Below are 25,398 nucleotides of genomic sequence, written 5' to 3' on the forward strand. Positions count from 1 at the left end.
TCACACATATGCCAGTCTATACTTCTACCAACAGTATTATCAAATACTTGTTTCCTTATGCCAATATTGGTTACTAGCAGGCACTATACTCCTAGTTAATTCAATAGGTGTAAAGGGTTCTTGTATTTTTATTTAGTTTGCATTTCTTTTGGTTACAAATGAGGTCATGTTTCTTTACTTTCCATGGTTAGGACTTACATGAATTACCTGTTGTTAGCCATTGTTCATTTTTCTGTTGGGTTATTTAATCTTTTGTTATTGTTAGAATGCTTTATAGATGTGAATGCTGTGGTTTCACATTTGATTAATTTGTGGACATTATCCTGATATTTCTGTTTAATTTGAATTTTATTTCACTAGTTCCTTCCAGGAGGTACTTTATGCCGAGGAAAAACCAGTGAATGTGATGTTCCAGAGTATTGCAATGGTTCTTCTCAGTTCTGTCAGCCAGATGTTTTTATTCAGAATGGATATCCTTGCCAGAATAACAAAGCCTATTGCTACAACGGCATGTGCCAGTACTATGATGCTCAGTGTCAAGTCATCTTTGGCTCAAGTAAGATATCATCATTTATAATTGATTGCTTCGATATTATTTATTTTTGATTTAGATATTTTAAAAAAGGTAATGAAACATTATTGATAAAGTTGAGGCTCTCTTGTTACTCATCATATTTCCTTTCTTCTTTGGAGGCAGTCATGATCATGAATTTAATATGCACAGATTCAGTTGATGTTTTCTTATTTTTACTGTCTATCTTTTTATATTTTGTGTATCGTGCACACACACAGATACATATATAGTATCTAGTTTTAATAATGTTGAATTGTGCACATGGATCTGCTATTTGCATTGTTCACTCAGAATTTTCTTGAAATTCATCTATATTGATATATTTATATCATAGTACGTTGAAGTATTCCATTAGATGAATGGATCATGATTTAGTTATTCTCTTACTGATAGATATTTGGGATTTTAAAAAAATTTATGTATTTTTTCTTTTTAAAGTTCTTATTTTTATCAAGGGCATACACATAAAGAGCCAAATTATCGTGTAATGCATAGTATGAACAAATAAGGACTGTTCCCACCCACTATTCCCATCACTTGAGGCAGTTTTACCTTTTTTGGCTAAGATTTTTGTTAACTTGTGCTAGGTTTTTAGATAATCTCTTGGCAATGCTACGTTTTGATTTTTTTGTTCTAGGTATTAGTTATTAATTTCTCACTATAGAAGATGAGTTAGTTTTCTTTCCTTCTTTCAACCCTTAACAACTCCCATCATACCTATGCTCGTTTTCCATTCTTCATCCTCCCAATAGTTAGGGCAGTGATGACTGTGTATTGCATAATGGCCACATTAATGCTCTTCACAACTAAATTGTATAGTAAGTTATAATTACTTTTCTGATTTCTCTAGAGTTACTAATTCTCTCTTTCTGTTTCTCTCTCTCTCTTTTGGTTTGGTTAATTTCCTATGTACTTCCCATTAATTGACCTGTATATTGTTAACCATTGGCCTGATTGTGCCTTGAGTTGATTAGTGGCATCAAGTATTCTATTTATTTCAATTTGTTCAAATAAGTCTGAACAGAAGGCCTCTGTTCCTCTTCAGTCTTGACTGGTTTCCCTCTGTATAGCTAGTTAGGGTTCTCTAGAGAAATGGAACCATTGTGTCACGCGTTTATGTATATAGTCGTATACCGCATAACAACATTTTGGTCAGTGAGAGACTGCATATACAACAGTGGTCTCATAAAATTATAATGCTGTATTTTTACTGTAACTTTTCTATGTTTAGATATGTTTAGATACGTTTAGATGCCATTGTGTTACCATTGCCTGCAGTATTTAGTACAGTGACATGGTGTACAGATTTGTAGCCTAGGAGCAATAGCCTGTACCACATAGCCTAGATGTGTAGTAAGCTATACCGCCTAGGTTTGTTTAAGTGCATTCTGTGATGTTTGCACAATGACAAAATCACCTAACAACTCATTTCTCAGATCATATCCCTGTTGTTAAGTGACACATTACTGTAGATATTACTGTATATATAATCTGGAGGATTTATTACATGAATCTAATATTTATATATGATATATAATTTGCATATATAATATATTAAATATATAATGTCTTATATATTTATTACATGAAAATCAAATATATTCTCTTGGAGGAATCTGATATATTAGATTCATGTAATAAATCCTGCATAATAGCATGAGCCCATATATGAATTGGCTTGTGTGATTGTGGAGGCTGCTAAGTGTCAGATCTGCAGGGAGAGTCAGCAATCTGGAGACCCTGTAGAGCTGATGGTATAGTTCCAGTTAGAAGCCTGGCAGGCTCATGATCATGGAAGAGCTAGTGTTTCAGTTCAATTCCAAAGGCAGGAAAAAAGCTGATGTCTCATTCCAAAGGCCTTCAGGAAGACTTTTCTCTTACTTGAGGGAGGACTGGCCTTTTCGTTCAAGTTTAAAATTGATTGGATGGGGCCCACCTCCAATAGGGAGGGCAGTCTGCTTTACTCAGTCTACTGATTTCAATGTTAATCTCATCCAAAATCACCCTTACAGAGACATCCGTAATTATGTTTGATTAAATATCTGGGGATTCTGTGGCTCAGTCAAATTACTAAAAAGGGTAAAATTAACCCTAATCAAAAATCCACTCCTTGTTAACTTGAAACCCATAGACACCTTCTTAAACCATACCAAATCTCCAAATGTGGACCTTGTTAAGAGCATAATTCCACTTAGCGTGATATAATAACACTATCCTGCATGCGACTAAAACCTCACTAACCTCTTTTCCAGAAAAGGAGGTAAAGTGATGTTTATTCTTCTTCTTGATATCCCATAACTTAAATACTGGGATATAAAATTAACAATACTTAAATACTATAATATCAAGTCAATATATCTTATGTTGCATGATAAAGGTATAAGGAAAGAGAACATATTTGCTCAGTACATGTGTGTGTGAATGCACACACACATACACACACGCAGCTATTCTTAATGAAACAGTCTTCGTTTCTGCAACTGGTCGTGGTTGTAGCTGGTATTTATAACTAACTTCCACCCATTCTGTATTCCCTTTGCCTTCAGCAAGCACATTAGCTGTTTGTGGTTCTTTACCTGTTAGAGTGACCCAAACTGTCATTCTTAAGGGTCTGGGCCATTTGTAGTCCTTCCTAGATTGAGTTGTTAAAGTTTTCCATTGAACTTAAACTTAATCATGAAGCATGGTAATACTAAGAGATGTCCTAAGGGATCTCTGGCATTCTAGACATACTCTTCCTTGCCTCCATTGTGGAGTAGTAGGCCAATTTCCCTTTGGTGGTTCGGATCAGTACCTGGCATGGAAACTGCGTTCTTTGCCTGTTGACTCGGAGGTATGAGGAGCCAGTGTGGCTGGGCCTCTGGCTTAATTTCTAGTTCAGTAGAATCATCATTGTGGATCCTGGTGGCAGCATTCCTCCCCTTGGAACTAAGGCCTCTAGTCCAGTAGAGCATAAAGTCATGGGAACAGGAAACAAAATTTTGCTAGTGGGTCACTATGGATAATAGTGAGTGGTGTTCCTCCCATTTCCACCCCTTGATACCTGGACACATGAATCCTGGTTATGGGAAAATCAGCATTGGATGTTGGCTGCTGATTGAGAGCATAACAGCCTTTTGGAGAACCTTGCCCCAGCACTGTAAGGTATTGCTACCTAGTGGCACTGTAACTGTGTCTCCAAAAGGCATTTCCACCATGCTGTCAGCCAGCTGCTTCAGGATGGTGGGGAAGGAACATGATAAAGCCGGTGAATTCCATGTGCATGGGCCCATTGCCTCACTTCATTTGCTATCAAGTGAATTCTTTGGTTTGAAGCAGTGCTGTGTAGAATATTATGATGGTGGGGGAGGAATTCTGTATGTCCACAGAAGGTAGTTTTGGTAGTTCACAGAAGTGTTGCTACAGGGATGGCAAATCTATATCAAGAGTACGTGTCTATCCCAGTAAGAACAAAGCACTGCCTCTTTCATGATGGAAAGGGAAAAATGTAATCAACCTGCCACCAGGCAGCTGACTGACTAACCTAGGGAATGGTGTCATACTGGGGACTCAGGATTGGACTTTGCTACTGGAGAATTTGGGCACTTAGCAGCAACAATAGCCAGGTCAGTTGTTGAGAGGAAGTCCATGATGCTGAGCCCATGCATCGCCTCCAACCCTGCCACTGTGAGTACGTGGTTTCTGAGCCCATGGATGAGAATAGTTGGCTGGGGAAAGAATGAGTCATCCTATCTACTTGATTATTAAAATTCTCCTCTACTGAGGTCACCCTTTGGCGAACATTCACATGGGACACAAATATCTTTGCCATACAACCCAGTCATTGGCCATAGCCCATAAATTGGTATATAATCACGTCTGGCTGTTTCTTCTCCCAAGGAAAGTGAACAACCAGGTGCACTCCAGGGATGTCCCAGAAAGGGGCTGCAGTGCTGCAGTCATCCACTTTTGGTTCTTCATATCATGTCATGTGTAGAACCATCTGCAAACCAGGTCTCCGTCGTCTTTTCCACTGTCACCTGATGGGTAGGAAGTTCCCCGTGAGGTCATAGTTGCTGGCTAGGAGAGAAAATGTAGTGTAGCAGGAGTGGGGAGCGAGGGCATTTGGGGCACTTCTTTATGTAACTTGTGCCTGCCAGGCCTTGGTTGGGCCCAATGACATACATAGCACTTCCATTTCATGATGGGGTGCTGCTGCATATGCCCGGCTTTATAGCTTGGTGAGTCAGATGACATCCAGTTTATGATGGGCAACTCAGGTTGAATGGTAACTTGGTGGGTGGCCCATGGTTAAATGTTCAATTTCTACTTTAAGGCCCAGTAGCAGGCCAATAGTTTTTTCTCAAAAGGAGAGTAGTTATTCACAGAGGATCGCAAGGCTTTGCTCCAAAATCCGAAATGCCTGCACTGCACCTGACCTATAGGGAACTGTCAGAGGCGCTAAACAGCATTTCTGTCTGTAACTGCTGCTTCAAGCACTGTTTGATCTGCTTGATCAAGTGGGCTAAGCAGCAGAGCATCTTGCCTGACAGCCTGGACCTATTGCAGAGTTTTCCTTTGTTCTGGGCCCAGCTCAAAACTAGCAGCTCTTTGGGTCACTGGGTAAATGGGCCAGAGTTACGCAACCAAATGAGGTATATTTTGCCTTCAGAAATCCAAATGGACCTCTAAACATTGTGCCATTCTGTTGGTTGTGGGAGTGGTCAGATGCAACTTCTTCTTCCCCTTAGAAAGGATATCTTGACATGTCCCACACCACTGGACATGTAGAAATTTCACTGAGGTAGAAGGCACCTGAATTTTTGTCAGATTTATTTTCTACTTTTTGTCGTGCAAATATCTTGCCAGTGTCAAGAATAGTTGCTTCTTCTTGCTCACTAGGTCTAATGAGCATAATGTTTTCAGTGACTAGTGTGATATTTTGTGGAAGAAAAAGGTAATCAAGATCCCCAAAACTAAATTATGACATGGGGCTCTAGAGTTGATAGTCTTCCTAAGTAGGACAGTGAAGGTGTATTGCTGGTGTTGCCAGCTGAAAGCAGCTGCTTCTGGTAGGCTGTGTGGATGGGTATAGGTAAAGGTATTTTTCAGATCACAGCTGCATACCATGTATTAGGGGATGTGTTAATTTGCTCAAACAATGAAATACATTTGGTATAGCAGCTTCAGTTGGTGTCACCACTTAGCTAAGCTTATAATAATCCACTATCATTCTCCAAGATCTGTCTGTCTTCTGCACAGGGCAAATAGGCGAATTGAATGGAGATGTGATGAGAGTCCCCGCCCCTGCATCTTTCAAGTCCTTGATGTTGACACGAATCTCTGCAATCCCTCCAGAGATGTGGTATTGCTTTTGGCTTACTATTTTCCTAGGTAGAGGCAGTTCTAGTGGGTTCCACCTGGCCTTTCTTACCATAATAGCCATCACTCCACAGGTCAGGGAACCAGTGTGGCAATTCTGCCAGCTGTTGAGTGTGTCTGTTTCAATTATGCATTCTGGAACTGTGGGAAAAAACCCACAAGGTGGGTTCAGGGACCCACTAGGCCTGCTGTGAGATGGACCTGAGGTAAAACTTCATCTGTCACCTGACCTTCATAAGCCCCTACTCTGACTTCTTGACCACAGTGACATTTTGGGTTTGCTCAATTATTTCAGATATAGGGTCCTGTGTTCCTGAAAGGTCGAATTTTTTTCTCAGTGCACAGTGTCTTAGTCTGATCAATTCTGTCTCAGTCATTCTGTGCTATTCTAACAAAATGCCACAGACTGGGTAATTAATAGTGAACAGAAATTTATTGGTTTCTGGAGGCTGGGAAGTCCAAGATAAAGGTGCTGCCATCTGATGAGGGTTGTTTTGCTGAGCCATCACATGACGGAAGGTGGATGGGCAAGAGACAAAGTGGGGCCAAACGCACCCTTTTGTGACAATATTAACCTTATCCCAGAGGGCAGAGCCATCATGGAGTAATCACCTCTTAAAGGTCCCACCTTTTAATGCTGTCACAATGGTAATTAAATTTCAACATGAATTTTAGAGGGGACAGACATTTAAACCATAGCCGGCTGCTCTAACAAGATATACTGTAGACTGTGTGGTTTAAATGGCAGACACTTATTTCTCAGAGTCCTGGAGGCTGGGAGTCTTAAGATCAAAGTGCCAGTCAATTTGGTTCTTGGTGAGGGATCTCTCTTTTCTTCTTACAAGATCGCCAATCCCATCATAAGGGTCCTGTCCTCATGATCCCACCTAACTCTGATTACCTCCCAAAGGGCCCATCTCCAAATATCATCACTTTGGGGTTAGGGCTTCAACAGATGAATTATGGGATACACAAACATTGAAGGGGTACACAAACGTTCAGTATATAACCATTGTCCTGGTAAAAGGCCATAGGTCCCTTGGAAATGTCTGGGATAATGATAAATAGTATAAATTTTTGGCATTGTATGGGAGGGTTCTTCCTTAAGGAAACTTACCCTGCCTTTATTTGAGAGTTTCTGTTTCTGTAAACTGGCTCAACTCAAGAAATTGATTAAGAGGCTGTGACTTTCTGTTTTTTTGATTCAAACTAGACTTTTGTTTACTTGGCCTAGAGTTTTCTTATTTGGTACAGATCAAGTAAGACTATGGGAAGCTGCCTATCTTGCTTCTACTTTAGACAGAAACAGTGTGATCAACTAGCCAATGCCGTAAGTTTTTACATGGGTCAGGTTGTTCTGATTGCTGCTTTGACTCTGCTCTCCATTATGGTAACCTTGGCTCTCCATTATGCCTGCCTTGCCTTTGGTGGTTGAATGTTGACACTTTCCTGTCACCTAGAATCTGATACTTTCATTGCATTTAAGTTTCCCAACTCAGTGGCCATAGCTCCTACTATAAGGTCTGCCCTTTAGATAAGAGTGATCACAGTGCTTTTCAAGGATGCTAGGCCTCCCTTTACAAATTTATTTCTTACAGTCTTGGTGAAAGCTGTGTTTTCTGGATTCTTCCAGGGTGGGTAAATACATCTTAAGATACAAATCGACTCCAACATTTTAGTCTCCCTCAGGCTTTGAATCCCTTTCTCTGCGTTAAACTGAGATAGGCCCTGCATTCTTGACTTGCTCACTGTGAGCTGCCTTTTGATTTCACGTCTCAGCCAACCAACCGAACAAACTGTTAGAGACCTTTCTAACTCCCTGAATGGCAACATTCAATGCAGACTCTCTGCTTTGTGAGTCCTCACCAATGAATTCATCCCAATCCAACTTTATGTTCCTCCCACCATTATCTCACACCCTTAATATCCATTCCCACACGTGTTCCCTGGATTTCTGTCTGTGTAAATTAGAAAACTCAAGTAGTCTTGGAGTGTGGTGAACCTCCTCATAGGTTGTATTTAGTATTTCACCTTTAGGGGCATTTTCTGTGACTTGAGTCTAGTTGTAGGTTTAGAAGCAATGAGATATTTTGGAGGTGGATCCTGAGGGAAATTGTCATTGTCTTGCATGGCAGCTGCCTCCGGGGAGGCTATTACAGTTTCCTCAGGCAATGCAGGGTTAGTCCCCTCAGATGTTGGAGACGCTGTTTCCACTGGCAAAGATGACTCATCAGAATTTAGAGGCTCAGCCAGGTGCCTGTAATCCCAGGTGCCTGTAATCAGCCAGGTGCACTTTGGGAGGTGAGACAGGCAGATCACTTGAGGTCAGGAGTTCGAGACCAGCCTGGCCAACATGGTGAAACCCTGTCTCCATTAAAAACACAAAAATTAGCCAGGCATAGTGGTGCACTCCTGTAGTCCCAGCTACTTGGGAGGCTGAGGCAGGAGAATCGCTTGAACTTGGGAGGTGGAGGTTGCAGTTAGCTGAGATTGTGCCACTGCACTCCAGCCTGGGCAACAGAGCAAGACTCTGTCTCAAAACAAACAAACAAACAAGAAAAAGAGTTTAGAGCTCAGTGTACCCAGCTTTATCAAAGTCTCCCCACATGTCCTCATTCCAACTTTCAAGATCCAGTTCCTTATTGATCAATACCCTTAATTTAACAGTAGATACCTACAAGGCTAGGAGTTCAATTTGCTTTCAGCCAGTCACAGGATAATATTCTAGGTTTGATTTTCGGCAGTCTCAGCTCTGCAACTACCGGCGATATGGCTGGTACACACAGAAAATTTCAGGTCACTTATGGTGCTTGAACTAGGAATCCCTGTGCTTATCATCTTCTTTCCCTACTTTGTCCAGTAAAATAAGGAGCAACCAGGCAATCTCATACTGTTAGTATGAGAAAAATGTTTGAAGGTATCATATACATAGTTACCCAGATCCTTGCTTCTTGTAAATGTCTGATTAGGAGTCTCTAGTGGTGATATGTTTTTGGACTGCAATTACCATATCATGCCATGAACTATCAGTGCTATGTTAACTTTTGGAAATAGAGTCATAAGTGTCTTTAAAAATCTAATCAGATTAGATAGCCCATTCTAGAAACCTTGGAATCAATTCAGAAAACTCATTCTCAAAGTTCTGTTCCTCTGGAACCACTGTTGGTCCAAAATCTGAATTAGTTAGACTGCAGAAAAACAATATCAATTGGATATATACATATGAAATATATGTTTATTCATTTATTATAAGCAATTGGCTCATGTGATTATGGTAAGCAACTGAAAATCCCAGATTTGTAGGATGATTTGGCAAGATGGAGACACAGGAGAGATGATGGTTTAGTTCTAGTCCAAGTTTGAAGGCCTGAGAGCCAGGATTGCCAATAGTGTAATCAGTATTTATCCTGAGATCTTTCACCATAATCTGAAGGCGAATCATTGGCTCTCTCCCTTTTGAGTCTCCTGTTTGCATTTCCCATATTACCCTCTTTCTTCGTTTATTTCCTCCTTTCATGGAGCTTTCCTTTTAGTAGTTTCCTTAGATAAGGTGAATTAGGGGTAAATTTTTTGAGGTCCTGCAAGTGTGAAAATGGTTTTATTCGGACTAAATACTTGATTGATGGGGATGGAAATCATTTTCTGTCACAGTTTTGAAGCCATTGCTTTATTGTCTTCCAGTTTACAAAGTTGCTGTTGAAAAGTCTGAAGCCATTCTGATTTTTATACCTAGCTTTTCCCTCACCCCCTCTGAAAAAGCTTGGAGAATGACCTCTTCAAGGTGATATGCCTTGATGTGGGTTTGTTTTTATTCACCGTGCTATGTAATTGGTGGGTACATTCAATCTGGGAACTCATTTTTTTTAGTTCTGGAAATTTCTTCCCTTTCATTTTTTTGGTGTGATTTCTTTTCCTGGATCACATATTATTTGGATATTGGATTTACTAGATTTCCTTGGATTTTGGATTTCCTGGATTTTCTTACCTTTCCTGTCTTTTTATCTGTGTGGTTTTTTTTTTGACCTACTTTCTGAGCAACTTCTTCAACTTTATCTTCTAACTCTTTTATTGCGGTTTTCATTTCAGGCACTATGATTCAGTTTTCAGAAACTCTTTTATATTCTCTGAGTTTTTTTTGCCACTTCTTTTTAAGAAATAATCTATTCTTGGCCAGGCACGGTGGCTCACGCCTGTAATCCCAGCTCTTTGGGAGGCTGAGGCGGGTGGATCACGAGGTCGGGTGATTGAGACCATCCTGGCTAACGTGGTGAAACCCTGTCTCTACTAAAAATGCCAAATAAAAAAATTAGCTGCGTGTGGTGGCAGGCGCCAGTAGTCCCAGCTACTCGGGAGGCTGAGGCAGGAGAATGGCGTGAACCCGGGAGGCGGAGCGTGCAGTGAGCCGAGATCGCACCACTGCACTCGAGTCTGGGCGACAGTGCGAGGCTACGTCTCAAAAAAAAAAGACATAATCTGTTCTTATTCCATGCATGAAACATCTTCTCTCATGTTCGTCAGTATGTTAATGATAATTTTTTTCTTTTTTTTAAATTATATTTTAAGTTCTAGGGTACATGTGCACAACGTGCAGGTTTGTCACATGTGTATATATGTGCCATGTTGGTATGCTGCAGCCATTAACTCGTCATTTACATTCGGTGTATCTCCTAATGCTATCCCTTCCCACTCCCCCCACCCCACGACAGGCCCTGGTGTGTGATGTCCCCTTTCCTATGGCCAAGTGTTCTCACTGTTCAATTCCCACCTACGAGTGAGAACATGCGGTGTTTGGTTTTTTGTCCTTGTGATAGTTTGCTGAGAATGATGGTTTCCAGCTTCATCCGTGTCCCTACGAAGGACATGAACTCATCCTTTTTTATGGCTGCATAGTATTCCATGGTGTCTATGTGCCACATTTTCTTAATCCAGTCTATCATTGATGGACATTTGGGTTGGTTCCAAGTCTTTGCTGTTGTGAATAGTGCCGCAGTAAACATATGTGTGCATATGTCTTTATAGCAGCGTGATTTATAATCCTTTGGGTATATACCCAGTAATGGGATAGCTGGGTCAAATGATATTTCTACTTCTAGACCCTTGAGGAATCGCCACACTGTCTTCCACAGTGGTTGAACTAGTTTACAGTCCCACCAACAGTGTAAAAATGTTCCTATTTCTCCACATCCTCTCCAGCACCTGTTGTTTCCTGACTTTTTAATGATCGCCATTCTAACTGGTGTGAGATGGTATCTCATTGTGGTTTTGATTTACATTTCTCTGATGGCCATTGATGATGAGCATTTTTTCATGTGTCTGTTGGCTTCATAAATGTCTTCTTTTGAGAAGTGTCTGTTCATCTCCTTTGCCCACTTTTTGATGGGGTTGTTTGATTTTTCTTGTAAATTTGTTTGAGTTCTTTGTAGATTCTGGATATTAGCCCTTTGTTAGATGAGTAGATTGCAAAAATTTTCTCCCATTCTGTGGGTTGCCTGTTCACTCTGATGGTAGTTTCTTTTGCTGTGCAGAAGTTCTTTAGTTTAATTAGATCCTATTTGTCACTTTTGGCTTTTGTTGCCATTGCTTTTGGTGTTTTAGACATGAAGTCCTTGCCCAAGCCTATGTCCTGAGTGGTAATGCCTAGGTTTTCTTCTAGGGTTTGTATGGTTTTGGGTCTAACATTTCAGTCTTTAATCCATCTTGAATTAATTTTTGTATAAGGTGTAAGGAAGGGATCCAGTTTCAGCTTTCTACATACGGCTAGCCAGTTTTCCCAGCACTATTTATTAAATAAGGAATCCTTTCCCCATTTCTTGTTTTTGTCAGGTTTGTCAAAGATCAGATGGTTGTAGATGTGTGGTATTATTTCTGAGGGCTCTGTTCTGTTCCATTGGTCTATATATCTGTTTTGGTACCAGTACCATGCTGTTTTGGTTACTGTGGCCTTGTAGTATAGTTTGAAGTCAGGTAGCGTGATGCCTCCAGCTTTGTTCTTTTGGCTTAGGATTGACTTGGCAATGAGGGCTCGTTTTTGGTTCCATATGAACTTTAAAGTAGTTTTGTCCAATTCTGTGAAGAAAGTCATTGGTAGCTTGATGAGGATGGCATTGAATCTATAAATTACCTTGGGCAGTGTGGCCATTTTCATGATATTGATTCTTGCTACCCATGAGCATGGAATGTTCTTCCATTTGTTTGTATCCTCTTTCATTTCATTGAGCAGTGGTCTGTAGTTCTCCTTGAAGAGGTCCTTCACATCCCTTGTAAGTTGGATTCCTAGGTATTTTATTCTCTTTGAAGCAATTTTGAATGGGAGTTCACTTATGATTTGGCTGTCTGTCTGTTATTGGTGTGTAAGAATGCTTGTGATTTTTGTACATTGATTTTGTATCCTGAGACTTTGCTGAAGTTGCTTATCAGCTTAAGGAGATTTTGGGCTGAGACGATGGGGTTTTCTAGATGTACAATCATGTCATCTGCAAACAGGGACAATTTGACTTCCTCTTTTCCTAATTGAATACCCTTTATTTCTTTCTCCTGCCTGATTTCCCTGGCCAGAACTTCCAACAGTATGTTGAATAGGAGTGGTGAGAGAGGGCATCCCTGTCTTGTGCCAGTTTTCAGAGGCAGTGCTTCCAGTTTTTGCCCATTCAGTATGATATTGGCTGTGGGTTTGTCATAAATGGCTCTTATTATTTTGAGGTATGTCCCATCAATACCTAATTTCTTGAGAGTTTTTCGCATGAAGGGCTGTTGAATTTTGTCAAAGGCCTTTTCTGCATCTATTGAGATAACCATGTGGTTTTTGTCTTTGGTTCCATTTATATGCTGGATTATGTTTATTGATTTGCGTATGTTGTTTAAAAAGTTTTCTTTCTTCTGTGTAACCTCTGTTGCATATTACCTTTTTTCTTTGTTTGAATTTCCATCTTTCACATTAGCCATGTTCCTCAGCTCTCCCATAGTCCCTGGTCCAAGGGAGGGGAATAAGGAGCAGAGAGGTCACTCTAGGCTCATGGGGGAGGCTTAACTGAAAGCTTTCCTATAGGATGATATGGCTGAACTTTTTAATTAGGGAAATGGAAAATCCACATCTTTAGGTTTTTTTCCTCTTGGGCTTGTTAAGATTCCCTTGTGAAGACCTTATCTATCTGCATCCTGGAGGGCCAAGTCCTAGCTGTCAGTCGGGCACGGTGGCTCACACCTCTAATCCCAGCACTTTGGGAGGCTGAGGCAGGTGGATTGCCTGAGGTCAGGAGTTCGAGACCAGCCTGGCCAACATGGCGAAGCCCTGTCTCTACTAAAAATACAAAAATTAGCTTGGCATGGTGGCGGGCACCTGTAATCCGAGCTACTCGGGAGGCTGAGGCAGGAGAATTGCTTGAACCCGGAAAGCAGAGGTTGCAGTGAGCCGAGATCACGCCATTGCACTCCAGCCTGAGTGACAAGAGTGAAACTTCTCCTCAAAAAAAAAAAAAAAAAAAAAGACCTAACTGTCAGCATTCTGGGAGGGAAACAGGAGGTGAGGGAAAATAAGGCCGGGACCTCAGTATGAGGTAGGTAAATGCTCAGTTCATCCCCTTGTTTTTAGAACAGTTTCTGTGCCTGTTACTGTGCCTGGTATCTCTTGAGTCCTGGAACCTTGTGTTCTACTCTCTCCAGAAAATAAACCTCCAGTCTTTTGCCAGGGTAGAGAAGAGACAGTCACTTGGCTTCACAAAGATGGTAGGTGACTTGTGGGCCAAACTGCTTCTTAACAGATTTTAAATTTTTCCTCTTTATTCCTGCCACCTGCCCCTCCTTATTCTCTATAGCCAGAGGTACCTATTACTACTGGTTTCTTATCTCGGAGGAATTCTATGGTGTAAAAAGGGTTGATCTTAGTTTTTTTCTGTTGCCACCTTAAGATTCAGTTTTCTGAGATACATTGAGTCATTTATTACTTCACCAATTTCTTTTCGCTTCTAAGTTTTGTGCAGTCTCCTTTCCCAGTTCCATTGTCTATGGGTTTATGAATTAAAAAAAAAAAAAAAACTACTTTCTTTGCTTCTGTGGGATTTTAGGAGGGAGGGAAAATACATGCATGTATTCAGACTTTTTACCTGAAGTTTGTTGATGGCTTCTGATTTATAAGTCAATTCTGGTGTTATAAGTCTAGTTTTCATTCCTTTGAACATTTGAATGTGTGGAGAATAAGGATTTAAAAGTCCTTCACTAGCTCATGCATTCTCAAATTCCTTATGTTTTTAGTAAACACCAAATAAATATTTATCAAATAAGTGAAGAACTTGAGAGCTAACATAAGAGAAGGTATTGACGTTTACTATCAAATTTGGCCCTTAAAAAACCTTATGAGGAAGGCAGGGCTCAGAGAGCTAAATGGTTTGCCTGCGGTCACACAACAGAAAGCAGCAAAACCGTGATCTCAGCCACCATGAGCACGGTGAGCTGATGAAGACTTACTGCTAGAATTTATCAAAGACATTGTTAAAAGAAAATAACTTACATTGGTTTACCTCTTAAATAGAAATAGGACATATTGAAATATTGAATATACAAATAAGCAAAAGGTAGAAAATAAATATTTCCTCTACTGTCAATATTCTGGATAAGTAACTGTTGAAAATTTCATGAATATCTTTCACTTATTTTTTATGCATATGAGTGTATAATATACAAAAATGGTATCATATTGACATACTGCTTTAAAACCTGCCCCGTTTCAGCCTGGGCTGCATAGCAAGACCTCATCTCACTAAAAAAAAAAAAAAAAAAAAAAATTAGATGTGGTGGTGCATGCCTGCATTTCCAGCTACTTAGGAGGCTAAGGCAGGAGGATCACTTTAGCCTGTGAGGTAAAGGCTTCAGTGAGCTATGACCTTGCCACTGCATTCTAGCCTGGGCAACAGAATGAGACTCTTTGTCTCAAAGAAAAAAAAAAAATGCTAAAATATAACTGCCCGTTTTCAATACTAACAATAAATTGTGAATACTTTTCCATGTTAAGCATTTTTCTACAACATTGTGTTAATGATGTACTATAATTTATTTAAACAGTCAACAGTGTTAGCAGTAAACATCTGTATAGTTTAGTTGTGGCCTCCATTTATCCTTCTGGATAAATTTCCAGAAGCAGGATTCCTGTATTAAAGGCTTCTAAGACATTTCCACATAATCTCCAGAAATATTATACCACTTTTTGCCTTCATTTGCTGTAAGTGACTGTTCATTCCTTCAAATGTGTCCAACATCAAGTATTTCCATTTTTAAAACTTTGCCAATTGAATAGCCACAAAACATATTTTTATTATTTAAAAATATGCATTTTGCAGCGTAGGCAACATAGCAAGACCCCATCTCTACAAAAATAAAAACAAAAATTAGCCAAGCATGGTGGCGTGTACCTGTAGTTCTAGCTGTTTGGGAGGCTGAGGTGGGAGGATTGCTTGAGTCCAAGAGTTCAAGGTTACAGTAAGCTATGAACGTGCCACTGCATTCCAGCCTGGATGACAGAGCGAGATCCTGTCTCTTAAAAAAAAAAAAAAAGGAAAGCAAGAATAGATTGTTACTTTGTCATCTGTCGTCAGTGTTTGTCAATGTATTTAATTAGTGGGGACATCTAAACCAAGCATCCATATATGATAAATGAAAAAAACAAAAATATTAGCTGGCAGTGTTTTCTCCAACCCTTCCTAGCTGATCTAACCAGTGGTACAGTTGATTTATATGTGAGAGCAATGAGACTGAATATGCTGCAAATGGTACTATACTGTGCATGGTTTTTAATTTATTTATAATTTATTATTTAATAGCGTTTCTTTTAGGGCTTGAGTGTTTGAATCCAGGCTAACTTTTAACTACAACTTAAGATTTATTTTTACATTTTGTCATTACATATGAAATGTGCAACAAAAATGTATCATGTGTGAGGCAGGAAAGGTTTTCTGCGGTGTTGAGGGGTATTGAGGCCATTCATCCAGGTGTTCAGACTGTTGTAGGGAATACTTTTATTTCAAAAGCTAAATTGCCATAACTTTTTTTTTCTTTTTTTTAAATGTTTAATGTTACAGAAGCCAAGGCTGCCCCCAAAGATTGTTTCATTGAAGTGAATTCTAAAGGTGACAGATTTGGCAATTGTGGTTTCTCTGGCAATGAATACAAGAAGTGTGCCACTGGGTAAGTGGAGGTGCGGTCATAATGGAATATGAAAGATTATAAGATCCATCATCTCTAGTATCTTTTTTTTTTTTTTTTTTTTTTTGAGACGGAGTCTTGCTCTGTTGCCAGGCTGGAGTGCAGTGGCGCGATCTCGGCTCGCTGCACCCTCCGCCTCCCAGGTTCAAGCGATTCCCCTGCCTCAGCCTCCTGAGTAGCTGGGACTACAGGCGTGTACCACCACGCCCAGCTTATTAGTTTTTGTATTTTAGTAGAGACAGGGTTTCACCATGTTGGCCAGGATGGTCTTGATCTCCTGACCTCGTGATCCGCTTGCCTCAGCTTCCCAAAGTGCTGGGATTACAGGCGTGAGCCACCGTGCCCGGCCATCTCTAGTATCTTTTACAACTGCTCTCTGTGACCGCTGATTTTCTCCCCCTTAAATACCTAACTTTTCAAACATTTTACAATGCAAAGCGTCAGAGAGACTCTGGTGTTAGGAAAAGAACTGGTAACATAATTTGTCCCTTTAGATATCAACTACAATCTAGTGGTTTTTAGACTCTTATTTTGTTTATCCTTGATTTATAATAAGAACCCCAACTAAACACCATTTTCATTTTCCTTTCCATAAAAGATTGTGTTACTAAGTCCCTAGATAAAGGTACCTGCAGAATAAACTCTGAACTTCATTATTTTCTTCTAGCTTTGTATAATTTCAAGATGATGAATTAAAATATTTTATATTTCTACAATTAACATTTGCTTTTTGTAAAACATTAATAATAAAACATTACAAAGGAGGAAAAAGTCATCTATAATCTCAATCCATATATGTTCACTAATATCAGTGAAATTATTTTCTTCTTCACACTAACATTTTACATAATTGGAATTATTCTGTAATATTATCGTTGCTTCTACCCATTCAGCCTCCTATGCTACCAGTTAAGCTAAGCAACTACAGTGAAACAGTGCTTGCTAAGAAGAAATAGCAACAAAGACCCCCATGTCACTCAATCTGACAGTCGTTTTTAGGTCTTCATGCTATAGTACTTGACCTGTCAGTAGCATTCAATTATGCTGGCCATTTTCTCCTTCTTGAAGAAACCTCTTTTTTTTTTGGTGATTGTGTAGGATGTTTTTCTTCTCCCCCGACCCCATGTGATTTCGTTTACTTCCGTGGCTTCATTTGCCTCCTCTGTGAGAAGCTCCAGCCCTGCTGGCCTGCATGTGGTCTGCGGCCACAGGGCTCTGCACCTGCTGTTCCCTCTGTTCAGCATGCTCTGTTTCCCTCTCTCAGCCTGCTCAGTTCTTCGTCCTCCAGATCTCAGGTGAAGTGTGGTTTCCTTACGGAAGACTTCTTCCACTTCCTCAACAGGACCAGCTCTCCCTCTGACAGGTGTTCTTGATGCTGTTTGCTTCTTTTTCATAGAATTTGATATGTTTTCACTATTTTTTAGTTCATAGTATTTTCTAATTTACACTGATTTTTTTCCATTGACTCATGTGTTATTGAAAGCCTATTGCTTAATTCCCGAGTAGTTGGGAATATACTGGTTATCTATTTGGTTTTGATGTTTAGTTCAATTCCACTGAGAACACATTCTATATGATTACACTTCTTTGGAATTTGAGATGTGCATTATTCAATTACACTTGGAACATTCATCCATACAGACTAATATGTGGGTCAGCCTCTTAATACCAGACCAATATATCGTCTGTATAGGTAAATGTTCCATGTATAATTGAAAGAAAAAGTATATTCTGCAGTTGTTAGAGATGTTATTCTATAAATGTCAAGTTAATAGTCTTATTCAAATATTTCATATCTATGGTCTATGTGTATTATATCTGTTCCTTCAATTTCCGAGAGAGGTATGTTGAAGTCTCTAGTTATGATTGTGGATTTGTCTATTTATCTTTTTAGGTATGTAAATTTTTGCTGTGTGTGTTTTAAATTTGTTACTAGGTGCATACACATTTAGGATTGTTATGCCCTCCTGATGACTTGGAGGGCATTAGCAAATTTATCATTAGCAAATTCTTTTCATTTCTGGAATATTCTTTTGAAGTATTTGTCAGTTTCATTAATTATGTAGCTCTTTTGTTATCGCTCTTCCTCACTAAACTGTAAGATTCAATGACACATTTTATCTTGCATTTAGCATAATGCTTGGAGGAAACATAATAAATGACTATTAAACATTGAATGAATGAAGGTACAGATGATATGGATGAAGAATGAATGGGTGGAGAATTAATATAACCGATTGAATGAACTGATTTAAAATCTAGGGATAAGTGGATTAATGCAGACTTGGAAAGAATTTGCTAGACATATACCATATTCTTGTCTTTAGCCTTGTCTGGTTTCATATTTTTATGAATATCTTGTTGAAAATAGCAACTATACTTATCAAACTTAAAAATTACTGAGTAATTCATTTAGGAAGCATTTTATATAATAGTAGTATACAAACAATATAGTCATTAAGAATATACATTTGAAGTTAGACTCTTTGGATTTGAATCCTGGTTCAGTCACTTAACATCTCTGAGTCTTTGGACAAGTTACTTCACATACATACCTCATTTTTCTGTTCTGTAAAATGGGGATAATAATGGCACCTGTTTCCAAGTGTTGTTTTGAACTGAATGAGTTAATGGGTGTTAGTACTAAGGGGAATGTCTGGTTCATTGTCACATTCATCATCATCATCACTATTTTTATTGTCATCTTCCTTGGAGAATGTGTAAAATCTAGAAAAGTCTTTTCTACCCATTGAAACTACCAAAAACATCTAGAAACATTTAAAGAAAGTATTCACATGTGGTCCTACCATCCAGAGATACTTCCTTAAGTTTTTGTTGTATTTCTTTTTTATGTGTATATACATTTATAAACATAAACCACATGTTTCCTTTCACTAAAAGGGTTATCTTTTAGTACATAGACAATGTCATTTTTTCAAGCATTATAAAAGAGAAATTCCGAATATACAGAGGAGTAGAAAGAATAGTGTGGTGAACACCAATATATCCCAGACCAAGACATTATTAATGCCTTATCATTATTTGCTTCATCAAGATTTTGCTGAACCATTTTAAGTAAATTATAGACATGATACTTTACTCGTAAATTCCTCAGCATCTGTCTTCAACAAATAAAGCCATTCACATGATCACATCACACCTAACAAAATGAATGATTTCCTAATATCATCTAGTATCTGATCAATATTAGTATTTCCATAAGTATCCTCAAATTGTCTTTTATAGCCGGCATTTTTCAACATCAGGACTCAATCAAGGATCACACATTGCATTTAGTTGTTATGTCACTTAAGTCACTTTTAATCCAGAATACCTTTTAGACTGATTTTTTTTCTTTTCAGTGACATTGACTTATGGAAATGGCTGGGCCAGTGGGCTCATGTTCTGGATTTGTTTTAGTTTCCTTTTGGTGTTGCTTAACTTATGTCTCTATCATCTGAATTTTATTTAAATCAGAAGTTAAGCCCAAAATCTTTTTTTTTTTTTTTTTTCTGAGTAGAGCCTCACTCTCTCGCTCAGGCTGGAGTGCAGTGGCATGATCTCAGCTCACTGCAACCTCCACCTCCCAGGTTCAAGTGATTCTCGTGCCTCAGCCTCTGGAGTAGCTAGGACTACAGGTGTGTACCATCACGCCTGGCTAATTTTTGTATTTTTAGTAGAGATGGGGTTTCCCTATGTTGGCCAGGCTGGTCTCAAATTCCTGACCAAAAATGATCCGCTTGCCTTAGCCTCCCAAAGTGCTGGGATTATAGGCGTGAGCCACTGCTCCTGGCCCTAAGCCCAAAATTTTAATTGAATTCAGGTTAAATATTTTTAGCGAGAATGTTCATAAGCAATGCATTATATCAAGGAGTCACTTAGTGCTGGGTAGTCTTATTAATATTAGTGATACTAAGTGGCAATGACCAGATCTTGCTATTGTGGAGTTATGCTTTTTAAAATTGCAGCTGTCGGGTAATATGTGGAGTGATGATTTTGTGCCATATGAATATCCAGTTCTGACTAGTGTTTCACTTTATGGATGATCCTTGCCTGAAGCAGTTATTTTACTGAGGGTTGTAACTGAATTTTGTTTCTGTTAGTATTATTCAACAGTGAACATCTCTTCTTAGTTTTGTTGGTTGTTTACATTTCTTATTTTGTGAGCTGCCTGTTTACATCTTTGCTAATTTTTCTGTTGAAGTGATTTTCTTTGTCTTATGATTTGTAACAGCTTTTTATATTCTAAGGGTATTTTCCTTTACTCTTTAATGTATCACCAAGCCTATGTATGAAATACTGAGTATATCATAGCAATGTGAATTTTGGTAGGGCCCAACAGATCTTAACTGAGGTCTACTTTATGCTACACTTTGTTTTTGAGGTTTTCATATCTAATTTCAGCTAATTATGTGAGATAGGCATCATTTATCTCATTTTTTTCAGCTGAAGAAACTGAAGCTCAGAAAATGTAAGCACTTCTCTCAGGTCAGCTAGCAAATAAATGGTGACATAAGAATAAATGTAAAGTTGGGACAGAATTATTAACTCTTAAATGCAGGATGAAGGGAAGATGAAGACTTAATAGCAGCACAGCAAAAATTAGGAGTTTTAGTTAGTGATATATTTAAGGACATCAACAATATAATGTAGTTATAAAAGCTATTGTAATCTTGAACTTAATAGAAGTACAGTATCTAGAATAAACAAGAGCTACATTTTTTTCTTTGCTCACCAGGCTGTCACTGAAATTTCATGCTCCATTCTGAGCACTATGCTTCAAGAGGCAGTGAGGCAAACTGGAACATATTTAGGAGGGAGCGTCCTTGTTGCATGAAAAGTGATTGTAGGATAGTGACCTGGTGAAGTAAGTATTTAGGAGCTGCATAATAATTGTCCTAAAATAGCTGCTGTGTGAAAGAAGGAAAAGATATCTGTGTAGTCTCATGGGGAAGATCTGGGACCAATGAGGATAAATGCTTTACAGAGGTAGATTTTTACCTAATAAGCAGAAGAACGTGATGGGAGCTAGAATGGGCAGTTTCAGGAGGGTGTACGTTAGAGATATTGGGAAAATATATCCTATGATGATTGGGCAGTGATATCATAGAGAAGATTCAGATATAGAGTAGGTGCTTGGATCAGATGACAATAAGTTAAACAGGAAATCTCAGTACAGCATCATAAGAGTTATTGTTGGAAATACTTAGAGTGTTATGAAAGGATATAGGAAGGGCATTTAATTTACACAGCCTTGGCAATAAGAATTATGGACAGGGAAGCCTTCATAGAGTTCTGATATTTAATTAATGAATTAACGAGTTAATGAATCGATTCTTTAAATAAGTAACCAAGAGTTAGCCAGGGAAAGAGGGGTGGAATCCTTTCTTAGTTATTTTGCATTATAGAATCTAATTTCTTCTTTATCATAACTCTGTAAGAAGACATAATTGAATGTTGATATTGCTATATTATTTTCTGTATAATAGAATTTATAAAATTATACTTAGAAACAACTTTATTAGTTAGACTATTGAGCTCTAGACAGACAGTGAAGAAGATTAAGTGTGGTAAAAGAAGCATCAGCACCAGCTGGTACCCTAATTTGCATCTTAGCATCCACTTGACTCTTTTTTCCCCTTTTCTGCCGTATTTAAAGAGAGCTACTTTGACCTCTCTTGCTCTCATACACTTTCTCTGTTGAGATTCCCTCCATAGCAGCAAACTCTGTCCATATGCAAATATATAAATTTTTTCTTTTGTTATGTATACTGGATGCATTTTATGTTGCATTATTTCTCTCTCTTTGTAGGAATGCTTTGTGTGGAAAGCTTCAGTGTGAGAATGTACAAGAGATACCTGTATTTGGAATTGTGCCTGCTATTATTCAAACGCCTAGTCGAGGCACCAAATGTTGGGGTGTGGATTTCCAGTTAGGATCAGATGTTCCAGATCCTGGGATGGTTAACGAAGGCACAAAATGTGGTGCTGGAAAGGTAATCAAAATATTTTTTATTTACAAAGTAAAATGAAAAAAATTAAAAAAATTATTATACATAGTAAGTGGTTGCTCTGTTCTCATTGTAAGAGTAATCTAAATTCATTATAGAAATTTTAGAAAATACAAAGCCACCAAAAGAAAATTAAGAACTATAATCCTGTTATCCACATTTCTTTACTGGGGTCAGAGAACCAGTGTTTTCCACTTTACAATATACTGTGCATGGTTCCCTCCCCTACTGATGTGCTACAATTTATTAGCCAGTTTGCTATTATTGGGACACTTTGGCGATGTCCTGAATTTCAGGGTGTGTGTCTGTGTACTAGAAATGTCACGGAGCTTGTCCTGCCCATGTTCCTGACCACCCGAGCTCTGCTGTTTGGATTAGATAGAAGGCCAGAGTCAGTCAGCCCATGACTTATTACTAGTGGTTTCATATGAGAAGATGCCCTGGGCCAAATTCCTTTTTTTGGAGAATATAAAATTAAGGAGGGTAATTAAGAGTGTGGGCAGAAACTGTAAGAATTCTTCGGGAGATGGTGTGAAGTAGGAGCTGGGGTAGAAGGGATGTGGCAGCCTTAAGCCATGTACAAGAGATATGAGGGAGCAGGATTGTTGAGTAAGTTGAAGAAACCAACTCAGAGGAGAGAGAGAAGGAGAATATATGATTGACTGATTAGCCCATGAAAAAGACAGGTGGGTGGGCCTTCAAGTTACTTCACTTTCTCCCAAGTTTTCAGTTCCAATTCTGTTTCTCACTTCTCTTTACAAGAAGATCCATATATTTTTGGGCCTGTCCTTGCAACTAAATAAACTTCATCATTGCAGCTGTTATAAACAATGATAAGAGATATATACATTTAAATTTTTGATAGTGTAATTTCCCTTTCAATAAGGTGGTAACAATCTATATCCCAGCCTAGGCAGCAGAGGAAGACTCTGTCTAAAAAAAAAAAAAAAAAAATTGTGCTGAAAGGCTCATGACAAAAACAACTCTCTGACACGCTCTTATCTAATCTGCCAGTCTGGATGCCTAGAAGCAACTGTGGTTACTTCTGTTAATTACCTCCCTATTTTAAATTAGGGCCAGGCACGGTGGCTCATGCCTGTAATCCCAGCACTTTGGGAGGCTGAGGTGGGCGAATCACTTGAAGTCAGGAGTTCGAGACTAGCCTGACCAACATGGTGAAACCTCGTCTCTACAGAAAATACAAAAACTAGCCAGTGTGGTGGTGCATGCCTGTAGTCCTAACTACTCAGGAGGCTGAGACAGGAGAATCGCTTGAACCTGGGAGGCACAGGTTGCAGTGAGCCAAGATTGTGCCACTCAACAAAGTGAGACTCCCATCTAAAAATAAAGTAAAATAAAATAAAATAAAATAGTATGCTATTTCTAGATTTATCTATTTTAGACATTATCCACTAGTTTTATTTTTGATAGATAAGAATTCAATTTTCTTATGCAAATCCCAGTTTTCCTGCTGTACCTTTTCAAAATAAGTGCTTAATATTTACATAATTAATATTGGGTTGTTATTGAATGAGTCCACAACATCTCACTGTTCACTGGGCATATTCCAGACGAGGTGAGAGAAAACAGGGGAGGCTAAGCAATTGGAGATCAAAGGATCATTTTTATTAGGAAGAAAGCATATAACATGACTTAAGTACATAGCAAAAATGGGCTTCCTAATGCTGCCCTACACAATTAAACTTACCTGTCCAGCCTTACCTGCGAAGTTTAACTGCATGGTTGAAAGGGCAGACCAGAATGCACCCTTTCTACCACCTCAGCTTACTACTAGCTGGCACCACAGGTGTAACCAGCATGCCTGGCTAATTTTTTTTTATTTTTCTGTAGAGACAGGATCTCGCTATGTTGCCTAGGCTGGTCTTCAGCTCCTGGGCCCAAGCGATTCTCCCTCAGCCTCCCAAAGTGCTGGGATTACAGGTGTGAGCCACTGCACCTAGCTGGGCATCTTTCCATGTCTTTATTAGATCCATATATTTTTTTCTGAGAAGTTCATATTGATATCTTTTTGTTTTTCTATTAGTTTGCCATTTTTTGAGGCTTCTCGTGAAGAATATTAACTGTCAGTCAGTTATATCTATGTAAATATGATCAACAATTTGACATAAGCCTATTTTAAAATATCATGAGTTTTTTTTTTTTGGAACCTCACTCTGTCACCCAGGCTGGAGTGCAGTGGTGCAATCTCAGTGCAACCTCCGCCTCCCAGGCTCAAGTGATTGTTGTGCCTCAGCCTCCCCAGTAGCTGGGATTACAGGCGTCTGCCACCATGTCTGGCTAATTTGTGTGTTTTTAGTAGAGATGGGGTTTCACCATGTTGGCCGGACTGGTCTCGAATTCCTAACCTCAAGTGATCTGCCTGCCTCGGCCTCCAAAAGTGTTGGTATTACAGGCGTGAGCCATGGCGTCCGGCCTTAAAATATCATGAAATTATATCAGTCTTATCTGTTTTGTCTTGGTTTCATGTCATGTTTAGAAAAGCTTTTTTTATCTCAGTATAATATGAATATCTGGCTTTTATTGGCACAATTTATTAACATTTCATCCTATTTCTCTGATCTTATTGCTGCTGTTAAATATTTTCTTGATATTTTCTACTTTATCTTCCTCTTGCAGTATTACACAAATTATTTATTTGTGTGGAGTGTGTGTGTGTGTGTGCACATACACTTTGGTAGTTGTATGTCTTTCTATTCTGCTTGTTTACTTAATAACAAAAAAACACATCAATATATTTTTCTCAAAGTTGTCATGATTAAAAATAGTATCTACTGATTGTTTCAGTGTAAGCTATACCACTATTACTTCCAAACCCCCATGTCCCAGTTTTTATTTGGTAGGAAAAATGTTGGCTTTAGATTCCAGGTTATTATTAACATATATCAATGTATTTTTAAGACCTTTTGTCTTTCTGGATTTTATTGCTAACTGCATAGTTTTCTAGCTATGACAATAATATTTATGTACAAGAAAGGATAGCAAGTGGTTGGTGTGTGTACCTGGACTGATACACCTTGACCCAAACTGACACACGGTTGAAACCATATACCACACGTTCTGTACAGCTGTAACTTTGTAACTGTTGGTTTAATCTATGAGTCTAACACCTGAGTTTTCACACGGCAGATAGGATCCTGTCCCTTCTGGTATGTACCAAAGCCTAGACTGGACAGTTTGAGCAGACTGACAACTTGGTACTTCTTCAGATCTGTATTCTTTATATATTTATTCAACATTTAT

General features: G+C 38.8%; 1 protein-coding gene across 2 annotated transcripts in view; it reads left to right on the plus strand.

Moving 5' to 3' along the window:
* Positions 1-25,398, plus strand: part of ADAM9 (ADAM metallopeptidase domain 9) — a 108,066-nt gene that overhangs the window by 58,284 nt on the left and 24,384 nt on the right. For both annotated transcript variants that reach the window (XM_003777238.4, XM_009243738.2), the window contains exons 14-16: positions 361-556; positions 16,003-16,108; positions 21,939-22,122. In XM_003777238.4, the coding sequence (XP_003777286.1) occupies positions 361-556; positions 16,003-16,108; positions 21,939-22,122 (486 nt within the window). The remainder of the gene's footprint in view (positions 1-360; positions 557-16,002; positions 16,109-21,938; positions 22,123-25,398) is intronic.

The sequence above is a fragment of the Pongo abelii genome, chromosome 7 (genome assembly GCF_028885655.2).
Source record: "Pongo abelii isolate AG06213 chromosome 7, NHGRI_mPonAbe1-v2.0_pri, whole genome shotgun sequence".
Taxonomy (NCBI): domain Eukaryota; kingdom Metazoa; phylum Chordata; class Mammalia; order Primates; family Hominidae; genus Pongo; species Pongo abelii.